This window comes from Argopecten irradians, chromosome 2 (assembly GCF_041381155.1).
Source record: "Argopecten irradians isolate NY chromosome 2, Ai_NY, whole genome shotgun sequence".
NCBI lineage: Eukaryota > Metazoa > Mollusca > Bivalvia > Pectinida > Pectinidae > Argopecten > Argopecten irradians.
Genome location: NC_091135.1, coordinates 20,779,581 through 20,798,005, shown reverse-complemented (window position 1 = coordinate 20,798,005; position 18,425 = coordinate 20,779,581). Strand labels below are relative to the sequence as shown.

The 18,425-nt window shown below is 34.7% G+C and overlaps 1 protein-coding gene across 3 annotated transcripts in view; it reads left to right on the top strand.

Moving 5' to 3' along the window:
* Positions 1-5,598: 5,598 nt before the first annotated feature.
* Positions 5,599-18,425, top strand: part of LOC138314783 (uncharacterized) — a 43,231-nt gene continuing 30,404 nt past the window's right edge. The window contains exon 1 of one of the 3 annotated variants that reach the window (XM_069255322.1): positions 5,599-6,091. In XM_069255322.1, the coding sequence (XP_069111423.1) occupies positions 6,002-6,091 (90 nt within the window). In that variant the 5' untranslated portion in view covers positions 5,599-6,001. Of the gene's footprint in view, positions 6,092-12,705; positions 12,852-12,895; positions 13,166-18,425 lie in introns of those variants that run through there. The other 2 variants (XM_069255325.1, XM_069255324.1) reach the window with 2 other exon arrangements.

Genomic DNA, 18,425 nt, shown 5'->3' with positions numbered 1-18,425 from the left:
ACATTGTTGAATCCATGCACAAGGAAGGGATATCATGAATCCTTATACAAGTATTATCTTCCCGTTCTTGTAAAAGAAAACAAATAATACCGTTATCAGATATGGATCTATAACATGGCAGAATATATTGTTAACACCAAGTATTAAAGTGGGTTTTTTTTGTATATTGCTATAAAATATTCTTCCATTGATGTTCTGATTTACGGAAGAAAAATCGTCGGCAAATGTCAAATCGCGATAAAAAATAGTTTATTTGTTCCATTTCTGTAACATAATCTAATAGTAAATATGTATAATATACGTGCCTGCAATTCAAAGTGTGTCTTTTGTTTTACATTTATTATCACTTGATATACATAGGCCGAACGCTCGTTAAAATGAGGAAGCCAATGTCCCCTGGCCGAGATACACCAAAAACTGTAACTGTGGTAGAAATGACACTGACTGGTAATGATAGGTTAACCTAATAAACCAAACCAAACATCTCTTTGATGCACATATATATTGGTATGAAATAACTTAAGGTCATATCATTATAAACATTAAATCCCAGTCAAACAGATACACTAAAATTAAATTCAAAAGCAGGAATAAGGATACATAGGTAAAGCAGGTTATTTTTCTTGCCAAAATTTTCACGATTTGAACTAAAACCGGAAACAAAACTAAATAAATATTTTTCGTTATTTCAAATTTTGTGATCTGGCTTAAAGGGTATATATGATTCCAACATTTCTTAATATTTTGCGGTTCAAATTTTCGCGATTATAGCAATGTTTCGCGGAAACAATCTTGCTGCTGCGATATTGTTGATTTAATAACAAAGTGACATGGAGTTATTCCCCTTTACTCTCCGACGATAATGCATGTATCTCCAACAATAACACTGTCTGGACTAAATATATATTTAAATATATATATATATGTATATCTAGTGGCTTCTTATGACTTCATATACTAAAATTGGTCATGTGATTTCTGCGATGGTATTTGCTGAATGCAAAATACAACGCTGAAGTGTTTATTCCAACAATATCACATTATTTCTACTGAATGATTGTGGTAGCAAGACGTCTCCTGATTTATCAAAAAAATAATAATGAACCAAGTGTGTAGCACTAGAGCTGTAGTATACGAGCTGTTTCATGGTACTTTTATCGTTAATGTATTTGGCGACACGCGTTCATATATGGAACCATATCGGAACATGATCAGGACGTAAAACAATATGAATCAAACACATTTACATTTACCAAGCAGTGAAGAGCTAATGAAAATTATAAAATCAGAGTTTAAAATCTGAAGGTACATTTACAATGTGTTGTTTAAAACAACGTATCACTGATTTTCTACTGGTACATTTTTGTATATTGATCAGGTTTTCTCCAGTGGAGCTAAGGACCCCTTAAACCCATCAGATGTTAACCTTTAAGGATTTTATTTCCCAATATCTATGGATTTTTGTCGTAACTACTTCCTTGTCTCCTTACTCCAGTGTCTATATGACGTCTGCATGCGCTGGGTGATTTTATATTCTATGGCGTTTCCCTTAATGTTCCAAATATACGGATTTGCCGACGAAGAAATCAATTACACGGTTGTAAAGCATATGGAGGTTAATTAAGACTACTGGAAAGTTTTGCGGTCGACATTCCATCAGAAAATACTGTGTCTTAAAGCAATATAAAATCATACTAAGTGGATCTGATATACAAAATGTAGTAACTTCAACCGACTTTGAGCAGAAATAAATTTAAGAGTTGGGAAACCCATAGAGATGAAACAATGGGAAATAAACAATAGGAGACAAAGAGCTTATAGTATGCTGATTTCTTTTGCCTGGCTTTTATCCATAAAAAAAGTATGCACATCTTACAGGATACAAAAACATTACTGAAATGTGAAAGATATGTTAAAAGATAGAAATGATAAAAGTTTTTACAACAAAAAAATGTTTCTGTTGTATATTTAAATTCCACCTTCATCGGATGGCAGTATAAGTTATTATACACTTATAATTAAAACCTAGCAGGCTGTGAAGTGTCACAGATTTTAGGTTTAGAAATAATATAATTTCTAAATCTTATACATTTCTAAACTTAAGGTCTGTCACGAAGGTAACGACACCACTTATTTATATACACCAGATACAATCAGTCTAATTTTAAAACATTCTAAAATCAAATGTTTTGATTGGTTAATGGGAGGGAGGGGCATCTTCACTTCATCATGCATGTAGCAAAACAAAGTGGGCTTGCATTCATTCAGTTTTATGTTAGGAATGTAAATAAACTATTGTTTAGGTGGGGATTTTTATCAATGAAAATATAATTTTAAAAATATATTATACAATCTAAATATGTACTGTAGGCATTTCATATCATTATATCGTTTCTGCAGTATTTTATACTGTACTTTAAAAATGTTAATCTATGAAATATCTTGAATAGATATACAAATCTTCATCATCTTACTCTTTATAAATCTATAATTCGTCATGATAAAATTATGCATAGCTTATTTGAAAACAACTGCTTGGATTCCACTGAGTGTGGATAGCTACCTGACTACAGTAATCAATGTCTGAATCAGAAAAATAAACAAAGTGGAATTGTCCGATCAACTAGAGACCTATTGGGGCATGTTCCTTTTTCCTCGTGCAGGCGGTGTGAAAGTGCCCACGCACTTTGACTTGTATAGTAACCCGCAAATAAATAAACAGTCTCTCAGTCGACCCTATATAAAAATGCCTAAATCAAACGTAGATTACCTCTCTTTGATACAGGCATTTTTATGGTACCTTTAAATGACTTGCCATTTATAAAAGATACAATAGGCCAACCGCATATATACGTATTATAATAATTCATGTATGTCATAGATCTAGAAAATTCCTCGTTAGGATAGGCCATTGTTTGTTATAGGAATTCCCACCATAGAGTATATTGAATGAAAAGGTATTACAAACACAAAATATTTCCTTATTTGTTGTGAGTTAAAAATAATGTGTGAATATAAAATAATTATCAGTATGAATCAAGCTTGATTTTAAAACAAATATAACGAGAAATATCTTTTTGAGACACTGTGACAAAACTTCGTGTTATTCCATGCCACGACCATTGTTTAAATGTGCTGGTTGTTTGATATATATATTAATATTCCACTAATGGGAAATGACCTTCCGGTCTTTTGATTTGTCAAGATTTTAAACTTTATACTTCTTTTTTCATGGTCACGTCACAAATTGTTCACGTGGTCAATAATCGCCATCCTGCTTTACTCCGATCGCTGCTTACAGAACAAACCGACGTTGAAACGTTGAGGCGTCAGAATATATTTTTTGATAATTTCCAATTAGTAGCATACACTATCGAGTCAAAATTCATAATTGTCTTTTTGGCCAGTGTAATATGAGACATGTTTTGCTTCAGCAAGTATTCGGGGTGAAAGTTGATTTTGTATTTGGTAGACAAGTAAGTAAATAAAGGTCGATTACTGTAAGACATTAAATGTTATTGCTTTTGAGTTTTCAAAATATTTCGTGTGCAGAAGTATTCATGTTTCGTTTATATAGAAATAGCATTGATATTCTTATAACGTTTAAACTCAATTTCAACGGTGTTAAATTCATAGATTAACAGCAACTACAAACACGACGCATGTTTTACACAGCTAACATTTCATACCAAACAGAATAATCATCATGCCTAAGAGACTTTTGTTTGTCTCTCTAAGACTCGACCTTATTACAGAAGTGCACAGGCCAGAGCAGGAAAAAATGAAAAACGAGAAACTATATAGTGTGGCAATACAATACTGGCCGGCGGCCCACACACACACTTTAATGCTATCGTGCTATATTTAAGAGATGTCTCTTGTGAATACACCTCTAACATCTAAATTCGCGTGGTGACCGTTGGTGCAATATTAGTAATCTAGTCGCATCTCTGTAGCTTCCGGGCGTCTCGGGTTGTTATTCATTCAATCTGTCACGAACTGTGTATTGGTGATTTGATGAATGGAAATTTAACATAGGTTTATGGTCTGGTACTTTGACATTGTGTCTATGATGCCACGCAAGGCGATGTCGAATCGGGAGTTGTCAAAGTATAAACAAAGACTGGAATTTTCACTTTTAACTTTTCACGGATGATGTTTTTGTATCCAAATGCATGTGTTGTAGCATGTGTACATATTCAATCTCCGTCATCTAATTCAAACTAAAGCAGGTAAATAATAAATGAAGCCATGGGGGAAATTGCAGTGTTAAATAAAGTCCCTCAAGCAACCAATCGTTGAAAAAAATCGAAATGAAAATATTGTTTTTAACTTGTCAGCATATATTCGAGAAAATCAGTATCGTGGATTACTCAAATTCTGTTGTTTTTTGTTTTGGTCAACACTGCAGAATGATAATTTTTTTAACATTGTTTTATATTATCACTCAAGAGAACACAAACTCACATCAAACTCACCACAAAAGCGAAAAATAACATATCGTAATTTGCAGTTTGAGATACATACTTGTACATGTACATCTTGACACTGCATACCGAGTTATTCGGAAATAATATCACAGAAATGCATCGCATTACGAAATAATTAAGTAAACGTAATTAATGTCTTTTTGGACTGTTTCCTCTGTATATTCTTATCGCATACATGCGTGAATTTTGGAGACACCCTCGAACATTCATTTTGTGTCTTCTTGTGATAGCGGAAGCACTGTCTACCTTACTAACGTATACGTATGACAATAGAGATATAAAGCTCCATCTTGTCACCTTATATTGACAACGTTCGTAGGTGGCTCACTCCCGCACACATGAAGCATTAGTAGTTACAATTTGTAGTGAATGGGTGCTAATGGATTTCATCATGGATGGGCTGTCAGTATTATCAAATGCTTTAATACTTATTGCCTAATGTATCGTCACTGCCTTAATATTACACTGATGGACACATTAACTCTATAAGCGCATAACATACTCTTTGTATTGTAAACACTCAAAAATAGACAGCTGTTTTACAGTAGTCAGTTTGACAGGCAATACTTGAAATGTAATAAATAACGAATCAGTGTATTATTATGGTATATTCTCAGAATTCATATATGAATTGTTACTAAGGATGGCTCATACATTATGTGACGAATATCCCTTGTCTGTTAAATTTCAATGAAACTGTAACTAGACATTGAATGACTAGTCATTTTGGACACGTACATTATACATTATGTTCAGACGCTCAGAAGTGAAATGTGAATCGCTACTAGTTTTATATCATATATTAATCATTCTGTCATCTACAATTACAGTACATTAACATAACTACTGGTCCAGTTCGAGCTTCATTCATTTTCCCAATTGTGAGGTGAAAATATAAAACTTTCATTTTAGTAGCTATTTTCAAAATGCACTAAACAGACGAGGTTTTCAGTCTCGTTAAAAATGTATAGAATATTAATGAATGTCGCCTAAATCTTGATAAATAAGTGCTTTCAAATATGTGCATATAATTTGTTCCGATCTACCTGGGACCGCATGAAGCGTACGATATTTTCTATTTATAAATACAGTAGTAGGTATAATATATAAAGGTTCCGCATATTTAACGACAAGGAGAAACAAGGCGTGGCCAAGCTGGATGATATACACGTTTAAATGGCTAACGCAACCCTTGACTTGTCCAATACACGGCAACGTTATAAGACGGCGTCATATTGTTGTTAAAATCACTATGAAAGTGGCACGGTTACAATCAAAGGAATTTCAATAATGAACCCAGAAACAACGGGGGCGTACGGTCCTTTGGGTTTTTACAGAAATAGCCTGTTTGTGTTTCTATAGGATACAAGAGTTTATAAATACATGTGAAGCTACAGTACTAAGTGCAATATAAATATCGCATTGGTCCGTACAAGGTATTCAGGAGTCAGGGTTATAACCGTACCAGGTGTACATGTGTGTAGGTATTTTGTGGAAACAGTAACAGCAGAATGGTGCTGGAATACGTTCTCTCGTTATGGATGCTGTTTACCACAAGCCTGGAGTTGTTGAGGTTCGTCTTCAGAAGCCTAATGACGAAGGTTTGTAATAATTAATTTTAGTTCTAATTTTGACAAATCATTTGCCATATGAATTATTGATGCATACTGTCCTAATAATGAACTCATTGTCTTATACTTTTTCAGTTAGCATTAAACTGTATTCCGGCTTGGTTTTTAGGCATGTCACTGTTTTCTGTACTACAATACAAAACGTATTTTCAATCTATGAAATTTAACTATGTGGAACTGAAAATGTTTATGAATTCCTGTTCAATGTTTACTAAGCACAAATGAATATATTTTTGTCGTCCATCTCCCGTTCATGACTCTCAGGACCACATTTATAATTCATGAATTCACTTAACCTGTTCTGGGTTCATGCGGTGCGTATCAGTAAAATGGTCAATGATTTAGTGGCATTTTCTATGAAATGTATATAGATAGGTAATATGAATACAGACTGTATATCATATGAACGTTCTTATAAATTTAGAACTTAAAGATAAGTAAAACAATCTTGTTTTGGATTTGAGGTTATTAGCTACCGTATATCACCAGGATAATATGGGTGTTTCCTTTTTTGGAGTTCAAAGATACAATACCTCTGGTTAGTGTTATGTTTTGTATTATAAACAAGCCAATGTCTATATGGACCGTGGTTTTCAGTATATCATACCACATCACATTCAAGATTTTTGGCAAAGTTCCGGGTCCAATATGAAATATGCCGACCCCATAATGACTTTGCCATGAGGATGACACCCTTACATCTGCAGTATTGTTACCCAAAGACATTATATACACCAGATGTGGGATAAAGTTTGAGTTAGAGGTGAAGCTACTTCAAGTTTTGCTGATGCTTATTCAACAAGCTTCGTTGCATGCTGACTGTTAGGCAAGTAATAAGTATAAGTGTTGCAGGTGCCATAGGCGTCAGGTATTCAATGAATAATTCACGGGTGTTTGTATGCCTCTGTACTTATACTGGGTTCAACTGAAGTGGTACCATTGTCACTGCTATAGGGTTCAGCCAGGCCATTCCAATCGATAATGTGTAACACTTATTGTTTAATCTCTTTTTTAAACGGTCATACATCTACGATTTGTGTTGTTCAAACGTAAACGATCATACGATTTGTGTTGTTCAAACGTTAACGATCATACGATTTGTGTTGTTCAAACGAAGGATCATAAGATTTCTGTTGCTCAAACGTAATTTTGTTTTTGGTAAAGTATATTGGTCCTTTTCAATTTAAGATGCCTGGTGATTAATAACGCAGTTCATAATGTTCTAATTACAAAATACAAGTTAATGGCTTTGAAAGAGTAATTAAGAATTGATTAAATAATTAGAGAATTACTGACTATAATTCAGGTATTTTTCAATAAAAATTTTCTATTCAGACGATTAACCAAGCGTTATTCCTGAAAACTAGTGCTATACAACTGCAAGTGGTCAGCGGTTATTAAAATATCAAACTTCATTAGCAGTATGAAGTCATGTTTACTTAAAATATGTATTGCACAATCCTTGGAATATCAGGACATATCTCCAAATTTTCACTTTAAGATGGGTTTCATTGTAAATGTAATCTATTAGTTATACTTTGTTCAACATAATTCGATATTAAATCTAAACAATCTAAACATTTTGTATAAAACTAGTTTTGTAAGAAGGGGTTAGTAATATGCAAGAAGCAACTGAAAAATATTGATAAAATGTATGTTGTATGTTCAATTAGAAACACTATGTCATGTGTATCGATTTTGTGACACGACTTCGTGAGAAAATTTAACGTTTTACTACTGTGACCACGGTTCCGTCGTAAACGAGGACGTTCAGTTTACAAGTGTATAAACCTCGTCTACCTATATACATAATACCAACTGTCAACACAATACAAGACTAATTCATACATCTATAAATCAATTTGAGATAAGTAGCACCGATACCGAGAGCCCCTATAACGACTGCCCTACCAGTCAGGACCGCTTTTATTACACCAATCCGTGGCCCTGTCCGCGATTTAACAGTTAAATGAGTTGGAATCAAATTAAACGTCTTGTACCTAGGTGTTCCACATGGGCACATCATCTAACGTCTTCTCCTGGGGATCCTTTAGGTAGAAGCTGGTAAAATGCCACACAAATGTCACTGTGAATGATAACCTAGTTAGTGTTGGTATATCAGTTATTCTGATGGTTTGGACAGGGACATACATCCATAATATTTAGTGATACGTATTAGATAATGTGATAAGTTGTGTGACGGGTTCTTTGTGACGTTTTAATCAAATACATCCAGTCAAACTTATCGTATATTAAACGTGAACTTGGTTGTCATGGCGTTTCGTAAATAAGTACAATGCAATTAGTCTACTCAGCCAGTTAAACTAACATAAACATTACATTGTACATGTACAATACATAGGAGCGAAGGCTTCGTTGGTTGTACTGTTCCCATATTGTAATTCGTTTGACTTGATTCGGTCGACTAAGTCAAACTGAATAATTGGTGGGTTGTTGGTTTGTAGATAATTTTGATGGTGTCGTTTTCGGACTTTAAAGCCGTGAGCCTATCTTGTTATAAAGGTAGCCTGATATTTCACTGAAGCCGTATGTTGAATGCAAACTCCTCGATTGTTTTATTTGGAGATGACTTGGCTAAATCATATATGATTATCTTATGACGTCTGTGCGGAAATTGTTGAAGTTAATGAATGTTAGAAGCACAATATGAAGATATTTTAAACGTATATATGTATACAGATGTAGTAAATGTTCATCCGAAAATTGTTGACACTTTGTATTGTAATGGGCCCTTGTGTTGTTTAAATCATGAACAAACTCTTTCGATGACTAGGCATTACTATTAGTCATGACCCATTAAACAGGACTTGTGTCAGTAATATGGCTTAATATAGGAGTTAATGCTTTCAATATCTATCACCAGTAGATAAAGCACATTACGGTTATCAAAATCGTCGAAAATAACAAAGATCGCTAAGTATTTTCTAGCAAAAGGAAAGAAGAATATATCAAAACGACAAAATGTCATAGTACATGTAATTTCTGGTTCGATTATAGTTTTACAATTTGAAGGTCTTCTCCACCAAGCACAATGTACAGTGCATTCCGATTTCAAAAGTTTCCAGATGAAAACAAATTCTGGTATCACTTCTACCTTGGCCATGCTTGATTCCTGAAAAAGTCAAAATCTGACTTATTAAGTAATTCTTCTCATATATTTACAGAAGTAGAGAAACTTCGGCTTTGACATAGGTCTGCATTCTTGTTTCGAGAAATCTGAGCCTGGTCTCCTTGTTCACATGTGTCATATGTGGGGTACAATAACAACTATGTTTTGTTTGTTTATTTTTAGCATTCCAACCAGATCATATCATATTTCTGAGTAATGAATTGTTATAAATTATACAACTACTCGCTTTTTGCGATAAAATTTCTCTTGTCTATTGAAAGTCTACTATGATGTACACATTGACAAAGCGGCTGATAAGAGCACTTCTTTCCTCGCTTTTCTTTAGATTGCTTCATCAAAATAGTCTCTCTTTACATTGCCTCGCTTTAATCATTTATTTAATAAGAATTCATTTCTTGTTTCTAAAAAGTACTGGTAAAGTATCTACTGAACGAAACATGTCAAACTCTACATTGTTAGTACTTTACTCTAACCTCAACGTTATGGGATTTTCCCTTAAAGTGGTGCGAATTAATTCCTCGTCATCTGGTCTTTTTCATCCTGTATATTGTTGTATTACACTGCAGATAGGGCTTTCTTTATAATTGTCACTGATGGCCCTATTGAGTACTCGTAGTAGGCTACTAAAATTAGTATCTTATTTTTCTCTTCTACCTAGACGACCTCATTCTTCCTAGCGTCTCCCTTGACGCCATCTCACGTCTAGCCTTCTTATTTTAAGTTTCATAAATATATAACTTTTGGCCTTCTGTTGAGCGCTCGCCCTTCGAGGATAACTCTGGGTTCTGTCCCCTGACCGAGACACACCTAAGTCTATAAAAGTAGTAGTTAACTGATTTGTCCCTTGTCAGTATAACGTGACCTTTGTGTTCAAAGAACAATCTTTTGGTAAATTGCTCCGTGGCAGACAAGATAAACATATTGGACTTTGGTTCTATGATGTCGAGTTTCAATGAATGACTAGAGAAAATAAGTGACATATTTGCTGTACCATCAGAATGAAATGTCATGGCAATTTTCTCCTTAACCTTTCAACCCAGACAGTCACAATACTGAATTGTACGAATGTCTCACTGAATCCGTGTGCCATGATTTTATATACAATAGAATAATTTTGCAAACTGCATTATAACGATATATATCATCAAAACATGATTTGTTTTTATTACCAATGATATTAGTGATGAATTCCATTATTTGCGAAAGTGCCATTTTTACCATAGAAGAAAGACAATTATAAGTTGATAAGTACCATTACACTATACACAATATCATTAAATATCAAAACATTAAAAATTTATGTAGATTTATCAAAACTCTGTTTAAATTTTTTATATAGTTTGTCATTCTTGTATTTGTTGAACGGTGTAAATATGTTTCTCTATACACTGTATTATGTAAAGAGACTAATTGAGGTTTGGATAAATTATTTATTACAGTCCAACTCCGTTTACAAATGTAATGTGATGAATCTAGGTTTTGATTGCCGAGCCATTAAGCCAAGGGTAAACAAACTGATTAATCATATATAAAGATACACATATATGTTGAAAATATCATTCCTTATTATTTTTTATTGGATTATTTATTTCCTGGTTTGAAACTGTGGTTTTACAAAAATAACTTTAGATGTAAATATATTTGGTGTCCTGTAAAGAGCCAATGGAAGACACGATGGCCAGTAGGTCTACTTTTTACACGTATCCCCCGAGACTTGGTCTGGTCGACAACAAATCACATTACACCAATTGTTAAAGCAACTGTGTTCCGTTAATGGTCATCTTTCACGTGTTCTCGCGAAATGTAAACAATACCGCTATGTTATAGAAAACTCAGTAAGAAGTCATTTCGGTATTGAATGGAATACGGATTCCTTTTTGTTCGTGACCTTGAATCAGAACTAGTTTAGCCACACGTATACGTTTTCACTGATCCTGTGTGAACCTGTCTTTTGTTTTCAGTTGACCCAGTTTAAAGCACCTTTCCTTTTATGACTCAATAGATCAAAAGGCTGATTAGGTCAAGTTCATTTTTATATTCGTGCCAAAGGCATATTACATAAAAATCAGAGTACATATACATAATGTAGCAATTGCGTCCAGCCAGAATGAAACGTAACAGATTACTTGTACCATGTGCACGGTATCCAATATAACAACTTAAAAGAATCTCGTAAGAAAAACTATGCTTTGATATAAATACATCTTGTATGTATCATGTAAGAAAAAATAGAGAGTTAAATCTGCTTTTTTATAGATTACATTAGCTTTCGACATTATGTCAATTAAACAAATATCTTTAATCGGGGTTTAAAAAGGTATAATGTTAATATTAGCATGAGCAGCTTTTGGCCATCTGGTTTCTTGATGACGTTATCATGAGGTATCAGTCCATTAGCAGTATCTTACTTCAACTCCGTTTATTGCATGAATTAATATGAACAGCAAATGATAAATACCTATAACTTACTTTTTAATTATGTCAAATAAAAAAAGATAAAAGGAATGCATGTAAAATAGGGATTATCTTCAACATCCATTTAAAAGACAAGTGATCGTACTATATGCACGTAGAATAGTAAGAAGTTTGTTTGATAAATTGATTTACGGAATCTTCTCAAATCTTCGGACTACTCAATCTATCAATTTGAGACGTTTTGAATAACGATTCACAATGATATCCGCCATATCTGTACCACATTCCAATGGGAGTCGGGTATCAATGTTTTGATAGAGAAATCACGTACTCTGTTTTGTGTCCTTTATACATTCTGTACACGACTCGCACCGTTCAAATGTAAACTAGATTATCGGTAGAACTGGGTATAATACATTATACTGTAGTAGCCCTGAGTAATACGTACATATTTATAAAGTGTAGTAAGTGGGTGCCAAAAATGACAATAATGACAAAAATGCTGCGTAATTATTAAGTCGCGTATAAAAAGAGATAAAATGTGGTTGCGCTTCGGATACTTTTCGAGTAGATCTAGAAAAAAAACCTATTATAAATTCATAGCATTTAAATAGATGTGTTTCCGATATTGTTACCTTTAGCTGGGGTGTTGAGAATGTGGGTCTGTCATGGGTGGACATTAACATTGGATTATATGAGTGTGTATAACTAACTGATGATATATATTTACATTGTATAACTAACTGATGATATATATTTACATTATACAACTGTATATCCCTCCCTGTCCTGTGATTGAGTCAATAGAAAGGTCTACTGGGGGTCAGGTCAAGTAGGTTGTAATCTCGTGTCTCGACGATCAGGACTACATATGTTTCGTCTATTCAACATTGATAACAAGCTCGATATTACACACGTGTATAACAGCTTTTGATAAGTATAATATACTTATACACGTGTAAGACGATGGGTTCCTCCCGGCTTCCGTATTATGTCAGTGTCTGGGATAGTTGCATGCACTGCATCCCGCCAACATATATATATGTGTGTTTACCTGAACAGTGAGTTGATCAGCTGTCAATTTACCACGTGTTTTTGTCGGCTCGTACCTATTGACGCCAGAAGTAAGGAAGTCGGAACGTTTGTATTCGGTAATTAAATAAGGTGGGTGTAAAATTAAAGCATTAATAAGAACACGTGGTATTTACTGGAACAGTGAGACAGCCTAAAGGGGTTTGCCGATGTAGTGTCCTAGTAGTTCACCCATACCGATTCTTGTACCCACGTGGTTTGTCTGAGATAAAACGCCGGGAGCTGTGTAAAAAAAGTCAGCTCTTCTTGTCTGAGCAGAAGGTTGGGAATTTACCTGAAAGGCATGCGGTTATATATAAATACTAAATACTAGTTGTGTGAATCGTAAAACAAAACACGTGGATCAGGAATAAATAACCGGAGCATCAGGCCTAGGTTCACCGACTGTAAGTACTGAACTTAAGAACGGTTTTGTTCTCATACCTATATAGAGACTTTAAAAATCTTTACAAGATTTGTTAGGGTCTCGTGGTTTGACAGCTATACTGTAACATCATATGTTACGTTTTCTGGCTTATAACTGTTGGTACACGTACTTCTGAAGCTACATGTATATTATGTTTGAATTATGTATTAATGATTCATTCATTCATCAATTAGCATACGATTCTTACGAACACATGTACATTTTGTTGATGATTCTATACATAGTTTTTGATGCTTTTTAAAACCATCAGCAATTTATAGAGCATCATGTAATATACAATGTAGGTCACAACTTGGGTGGTTTTATCCATTTCCGAGACCGTCTCGAATTCCGGGATGATTCCCAATTTGTTTTATATAAAATGCACCATAATATTATGTTTCGAAAAAAAATTGTGAATATTTCATTATGTATTGTATAGCGATTCTAATTTATTTCAAAAAGATAATCCGATATATTTATACCTCTGTATTTTGTTGGACCGTGTTATCATATAGTTGTCAGCTGTGGCCTTTATCACTGAAGTCTGACCCTAAATCCCATGTAGGTGTATAAACTTTAGTCCGAAAATCTCATTAGGATCAATTACTACTTAAATTGTATTATAATTGTATTATAGGTCTAACAATTATAATATTCAGCTATTGTAAAATTTTAATGTAATTGAATGTTACTAACTAGCTGATTATCTAGTATATATAAACATATTGGCGTCTATTGATTACTTTGATCACGATTTTTCTACCATGCTGAATTGGGTTTAGGGATGTCTCGTATAACAATAGACCCACATTCACTCGAAAGGACTTTTTGAGTGTGAGTTAGGGAGCGTGTAATAGTGTTTATAAATACACACAGTGTTATCGTATGAGTTGGATAAAATACACGTAGCCCGGTGTCTGCTTTTGATCCTTACCGAATAAACAAAGAATTTGAGCGTGTTTCAGCAAATTCCAGGTTGCTTATACAGTATATCGTTTTTATAGTTTATGTTTTTATATCATATGGATATTATATATGGGTGTAGGTATTTGTAAACCATGACATTGTTTGGGAGGACTGAACCACTTATTTTTGACGAATACTCCTTACCCATGGTGTAGTCCTTAAACCATTGTAAACCTATCCTAGATTGTGACAATTTATAATAGCAGATCTAGGCCATATATGTCTTTGCTATTCATCACTGGGTGCTAGAGCTCCAAACTTACAGGTATACAATTGCATAGTCGCAAACATTCAACTGAAATAATGTAATATGCACAAATCAATATGCTTTATGCATGCTATTCTTTGGTAACCGTTCATGTTTGGAAATGCTTGCCCATGTAATAGTTACACTGTAGGTAGAGCGCCGTCGGAGGTCCCGATTCCCCTTTAAATCAATCAGGTACATGTACACACACTACAGATAGTGATATATGATAACCCCCTTGACCTTAGCTCGGTAATTTCAGTGCCGATGTACCTGAATGCTGATCATGACTGTCTGGTGTCCCGACGGGGAATTTACATTGTAACCCTGGACGCGATTCTTCCATGCGACCCCTCTTTCCACCCTCCTCCTCAATGTCCCTGTCATTGACATATCTAAAATCTCAACCCAAGACTCTTACACCTCCTTCAGTGAATAAAGGAGAGAAAAAAACGTCACTTCCGAGTCAAACTGGAATTGTGTGAGGGAAGATAGAAGATACAATTCTACAACCGTGTACATTACGATTGATGGAAATATTTATTGAGAGAAGAATGTTTTCTAAAATAGATTTGCTTTGGAAATGATACTGTTACATGCAGGATTAAAGGTGTCCACGGGTGATAATAGGGTCTCTATTTTTCACAAATGTGATGCTAAGAATGGCAATAGCGAGCGTTCATGTGTACATGTATATTGTTGTAGAATTTGACTGACGTACGTTTGTCTATATACAATTAGTGAATAAATAAACTTGTTTAAGCGATTTGACGACATGTGATTTTACGGCATTATGGGAAACTATACAGGGAACTATGTTGCTGCTTTGTAAATATCGAGATTTCAGAATCGAACGCGACATTTTGAGGTATTGAAAACAAAGTACAAATGTATATGACTATCGAAGCAGATAACATCAATTTGTTTCCCTGCATTAAACAACAGAATGTCTTACGTTAAATGAGTTGATCAATACCTTATGCCTTACCAGTAAAAATTACGTCATCTTGACGTCACCTAGACAACGTTTTAGATCCGGTTTACTGATTTATTTACGTACTTTTATGTAATTATACACCATGTATTTATCTTACTTTGTTTGTTTCGTACGTCACACAAAAACCTACGAGAGCTATTTTTAACAATACCAGAAATCTCTTACATTTCATGAATAATGACATACGAATGTGTGTGAGCTCTGAACATCGCAGTAGCTCTAGGACAGACATTCCCTATCAGATGTCGGTCTGACATTAGGGTTAGTGGATTAGATACACTTTTAATTTCCAGTTTTTTTTTATTTATTTAGACAAACTTGTTATGACTTCACTGTACCTTTACAGTCGCGTTTATGACCTTCCTATGCTTACATGTACTGGTGATATTTCTAAATTTATATCATATATAAAGATCTTCTGCCACAGGGATTTTTTTTTATCTTACAAGACTTAATGTGAATGCATCCTTTATCAGGTAATCATGTCTGTCAGCAAAACTCGGTATTCCCGCATAACAATCAGCATATCTAACAAGCTACGATATTTGTGAGATTAGCAGGTAGCCCTGAAGCTGTATAATTACATACCTATTATAAATGTAATTGTGGTATTGTCATTTGTTACCAATAGACGACTATTGTCTCTCGGTATGTCTGCCCCAGGTACTTTTGTACCCCGTAATCTGGTTAGTCAAATATTGCCGTAATAAGTTTAGGTAGAAAACAAACTGTCCTCCATTTGTGTATATTTCCCCGCCGTAATATAGCCATTTCCTGGTTGTTCAGGTGGGGATACTTCCGCGCTTAGTGGTCGCCAGACAAAAAGGTTAATACGTTCAGCGTTTCTCCCTAGTCCAGAGGGACGCGCTAATTCAGAGATTTATGTACATCGAGACCTCTATACACCTAATGAATCGTCTCCTCCAACACAAACAGGGCCATTTGTAGTGTTGGTGTAGCAAAGCTTGTATCTGTTGTGAAATTCTACACTTTGTGTATTATTGGAAAAGAGTTAAAACGGTCAGCGACACGATTATTGAACCAGAAAATAATAAGTCAACCGAAAGCCACGGGTAATAAAAAATAAAAATAGGAATTTACATTAACCATCAACACATATACCTTCTGATATTCTACATGTACATTGAACCACGGCTCAATAAATAATGCACTGTCAAAAACCTGTAGTTTTATAAAATGTTTTCTATGTCTGCTACTTTAACCTGTCAGAATAAAAAAAAAACCCGTAAAATAGTGTTTCGTGCATGCCTGATACTCGATCTGTAATGTATAGCAGATTAGCAGTCACCATTTATGTAAACAGACTGAAGTCACTTCGGTATTCGGTGACGGGAATACCAGCCCAAACCTGGATTTACAGAAATATACATATGTATACATTTAAGAGCTAGTTAATCATGTGGTTCCCGAACAATAAACAACCAGTCTCCTAAAGGTTGCAAAATATGAACATAAGTGGGAGTGTCATAAAATGTAGGTCTGTGCTTTTTTTTCGGTGGTTACTCCGGATAATCTCTATCTAAAAACCTGTGACGCCCGTCGCCTCTGGCTGTAATATAGCCCCTTCTACATGTATTTTTAATCTTTAGTTTGCCCTTACAAAATACTTTAATGTGCTATTGTATTTCGTGTAACGAGGAAATCGCAGATGCATTACTGTGTTACAAGCGTTCACACCATGATGTGTCTAAGTACGTTAGTACTATGCTTTACTTTAGTCCCTAAAGTCCCTAATTCTGAACCTTTCCGAACATCTAAGTGCAAAATACGTACATTGAATATGTACGTGACATTTTGATGACAAATAACAACATCACCAAGTATACTGTACTGACTGGTACATCTGTCTGTCATCATTTTATCAACATCGTTAAAATGTCACGATTTTCAAAAAGCAATTATACCATATTATGATATGTTTAAATGTATATTTTAACTACAAACATCCCACGCTGATTCCTGTACTAACTTTTCACCCATGGTATAAGACTGGCAGACGGGGAAAGAGGACATGTTAGGGGTAAGCAAGGATTTATAAGTCCTTGGGGTTGAGCAAGGGGCTACAGATAACTAAAGTCTGTATGAGGGGAAGGGTAAGCTTGACATTAGGGGTGACAAGGAAGGGGATTCAATCGCAATTACATGTATATACATTTTTTCTCAACATGGTTTGTGCAATGGATGTAGTCTCCGCCACATTCTTGTGTTTGAAGTCACGAATTCGATAACAAGTAAAAAAGGAATAAATTGTATCCGTATCACTTCTAGTCTTTATCAGTATTAGCTGATTCATTGTCTGTATGTGATATGATGGGATGGGTAGGTTGGGGTCAAGGTAAATTTGTTTCTGTGAAATTGTATTACAAGAGGCACGCGTGTGTATACCCCTGTCTCTCAAAATACATGCCTCTCACACGCATGCGCATCGTTAAGGATGAGGAGGTCTTCACAACTGATGTTGGTACGCTCCTAAAATCGAACACGAACCACAACTCATGCGAATGGCGATGATCTAACGACTAATTTTCTTCTAGGAGAAAACCCGGAAACCGGATATTGAGTTCATCATAAATGCGGACAACAACGTTAAACATGATGTAGCGAGACCACACATTGAACTTATAATGTCAATACACTACAAAGAACAAAAAATATGAATGAATGGCTATATTACGACTGGTGGTATGAAAATCATTTATATAAGATATCCAGGTGGTACCGAAAGTATAGATATTCGAACGTATACAAATAATATTTTGGCAAGACCTTAGACGGCGATTGTTTAGGATGATATCATTTTATTAATCCTTTTTTTTTCACTGGTCAGATTTATGTTTCGAAAAAAAAACCTGTCGTGTGTAATGTTTTAAAAGCAAAGGACTTATGGCATCACCTTAGTGACCACAATTTAATGTTTGAAATATGGGGTTGTAATGTCTTTAAAGTAAAAGGACTAATACCATCACATTTGCGCACACGATTGTACTATTTCAAAAGCGAAGGACT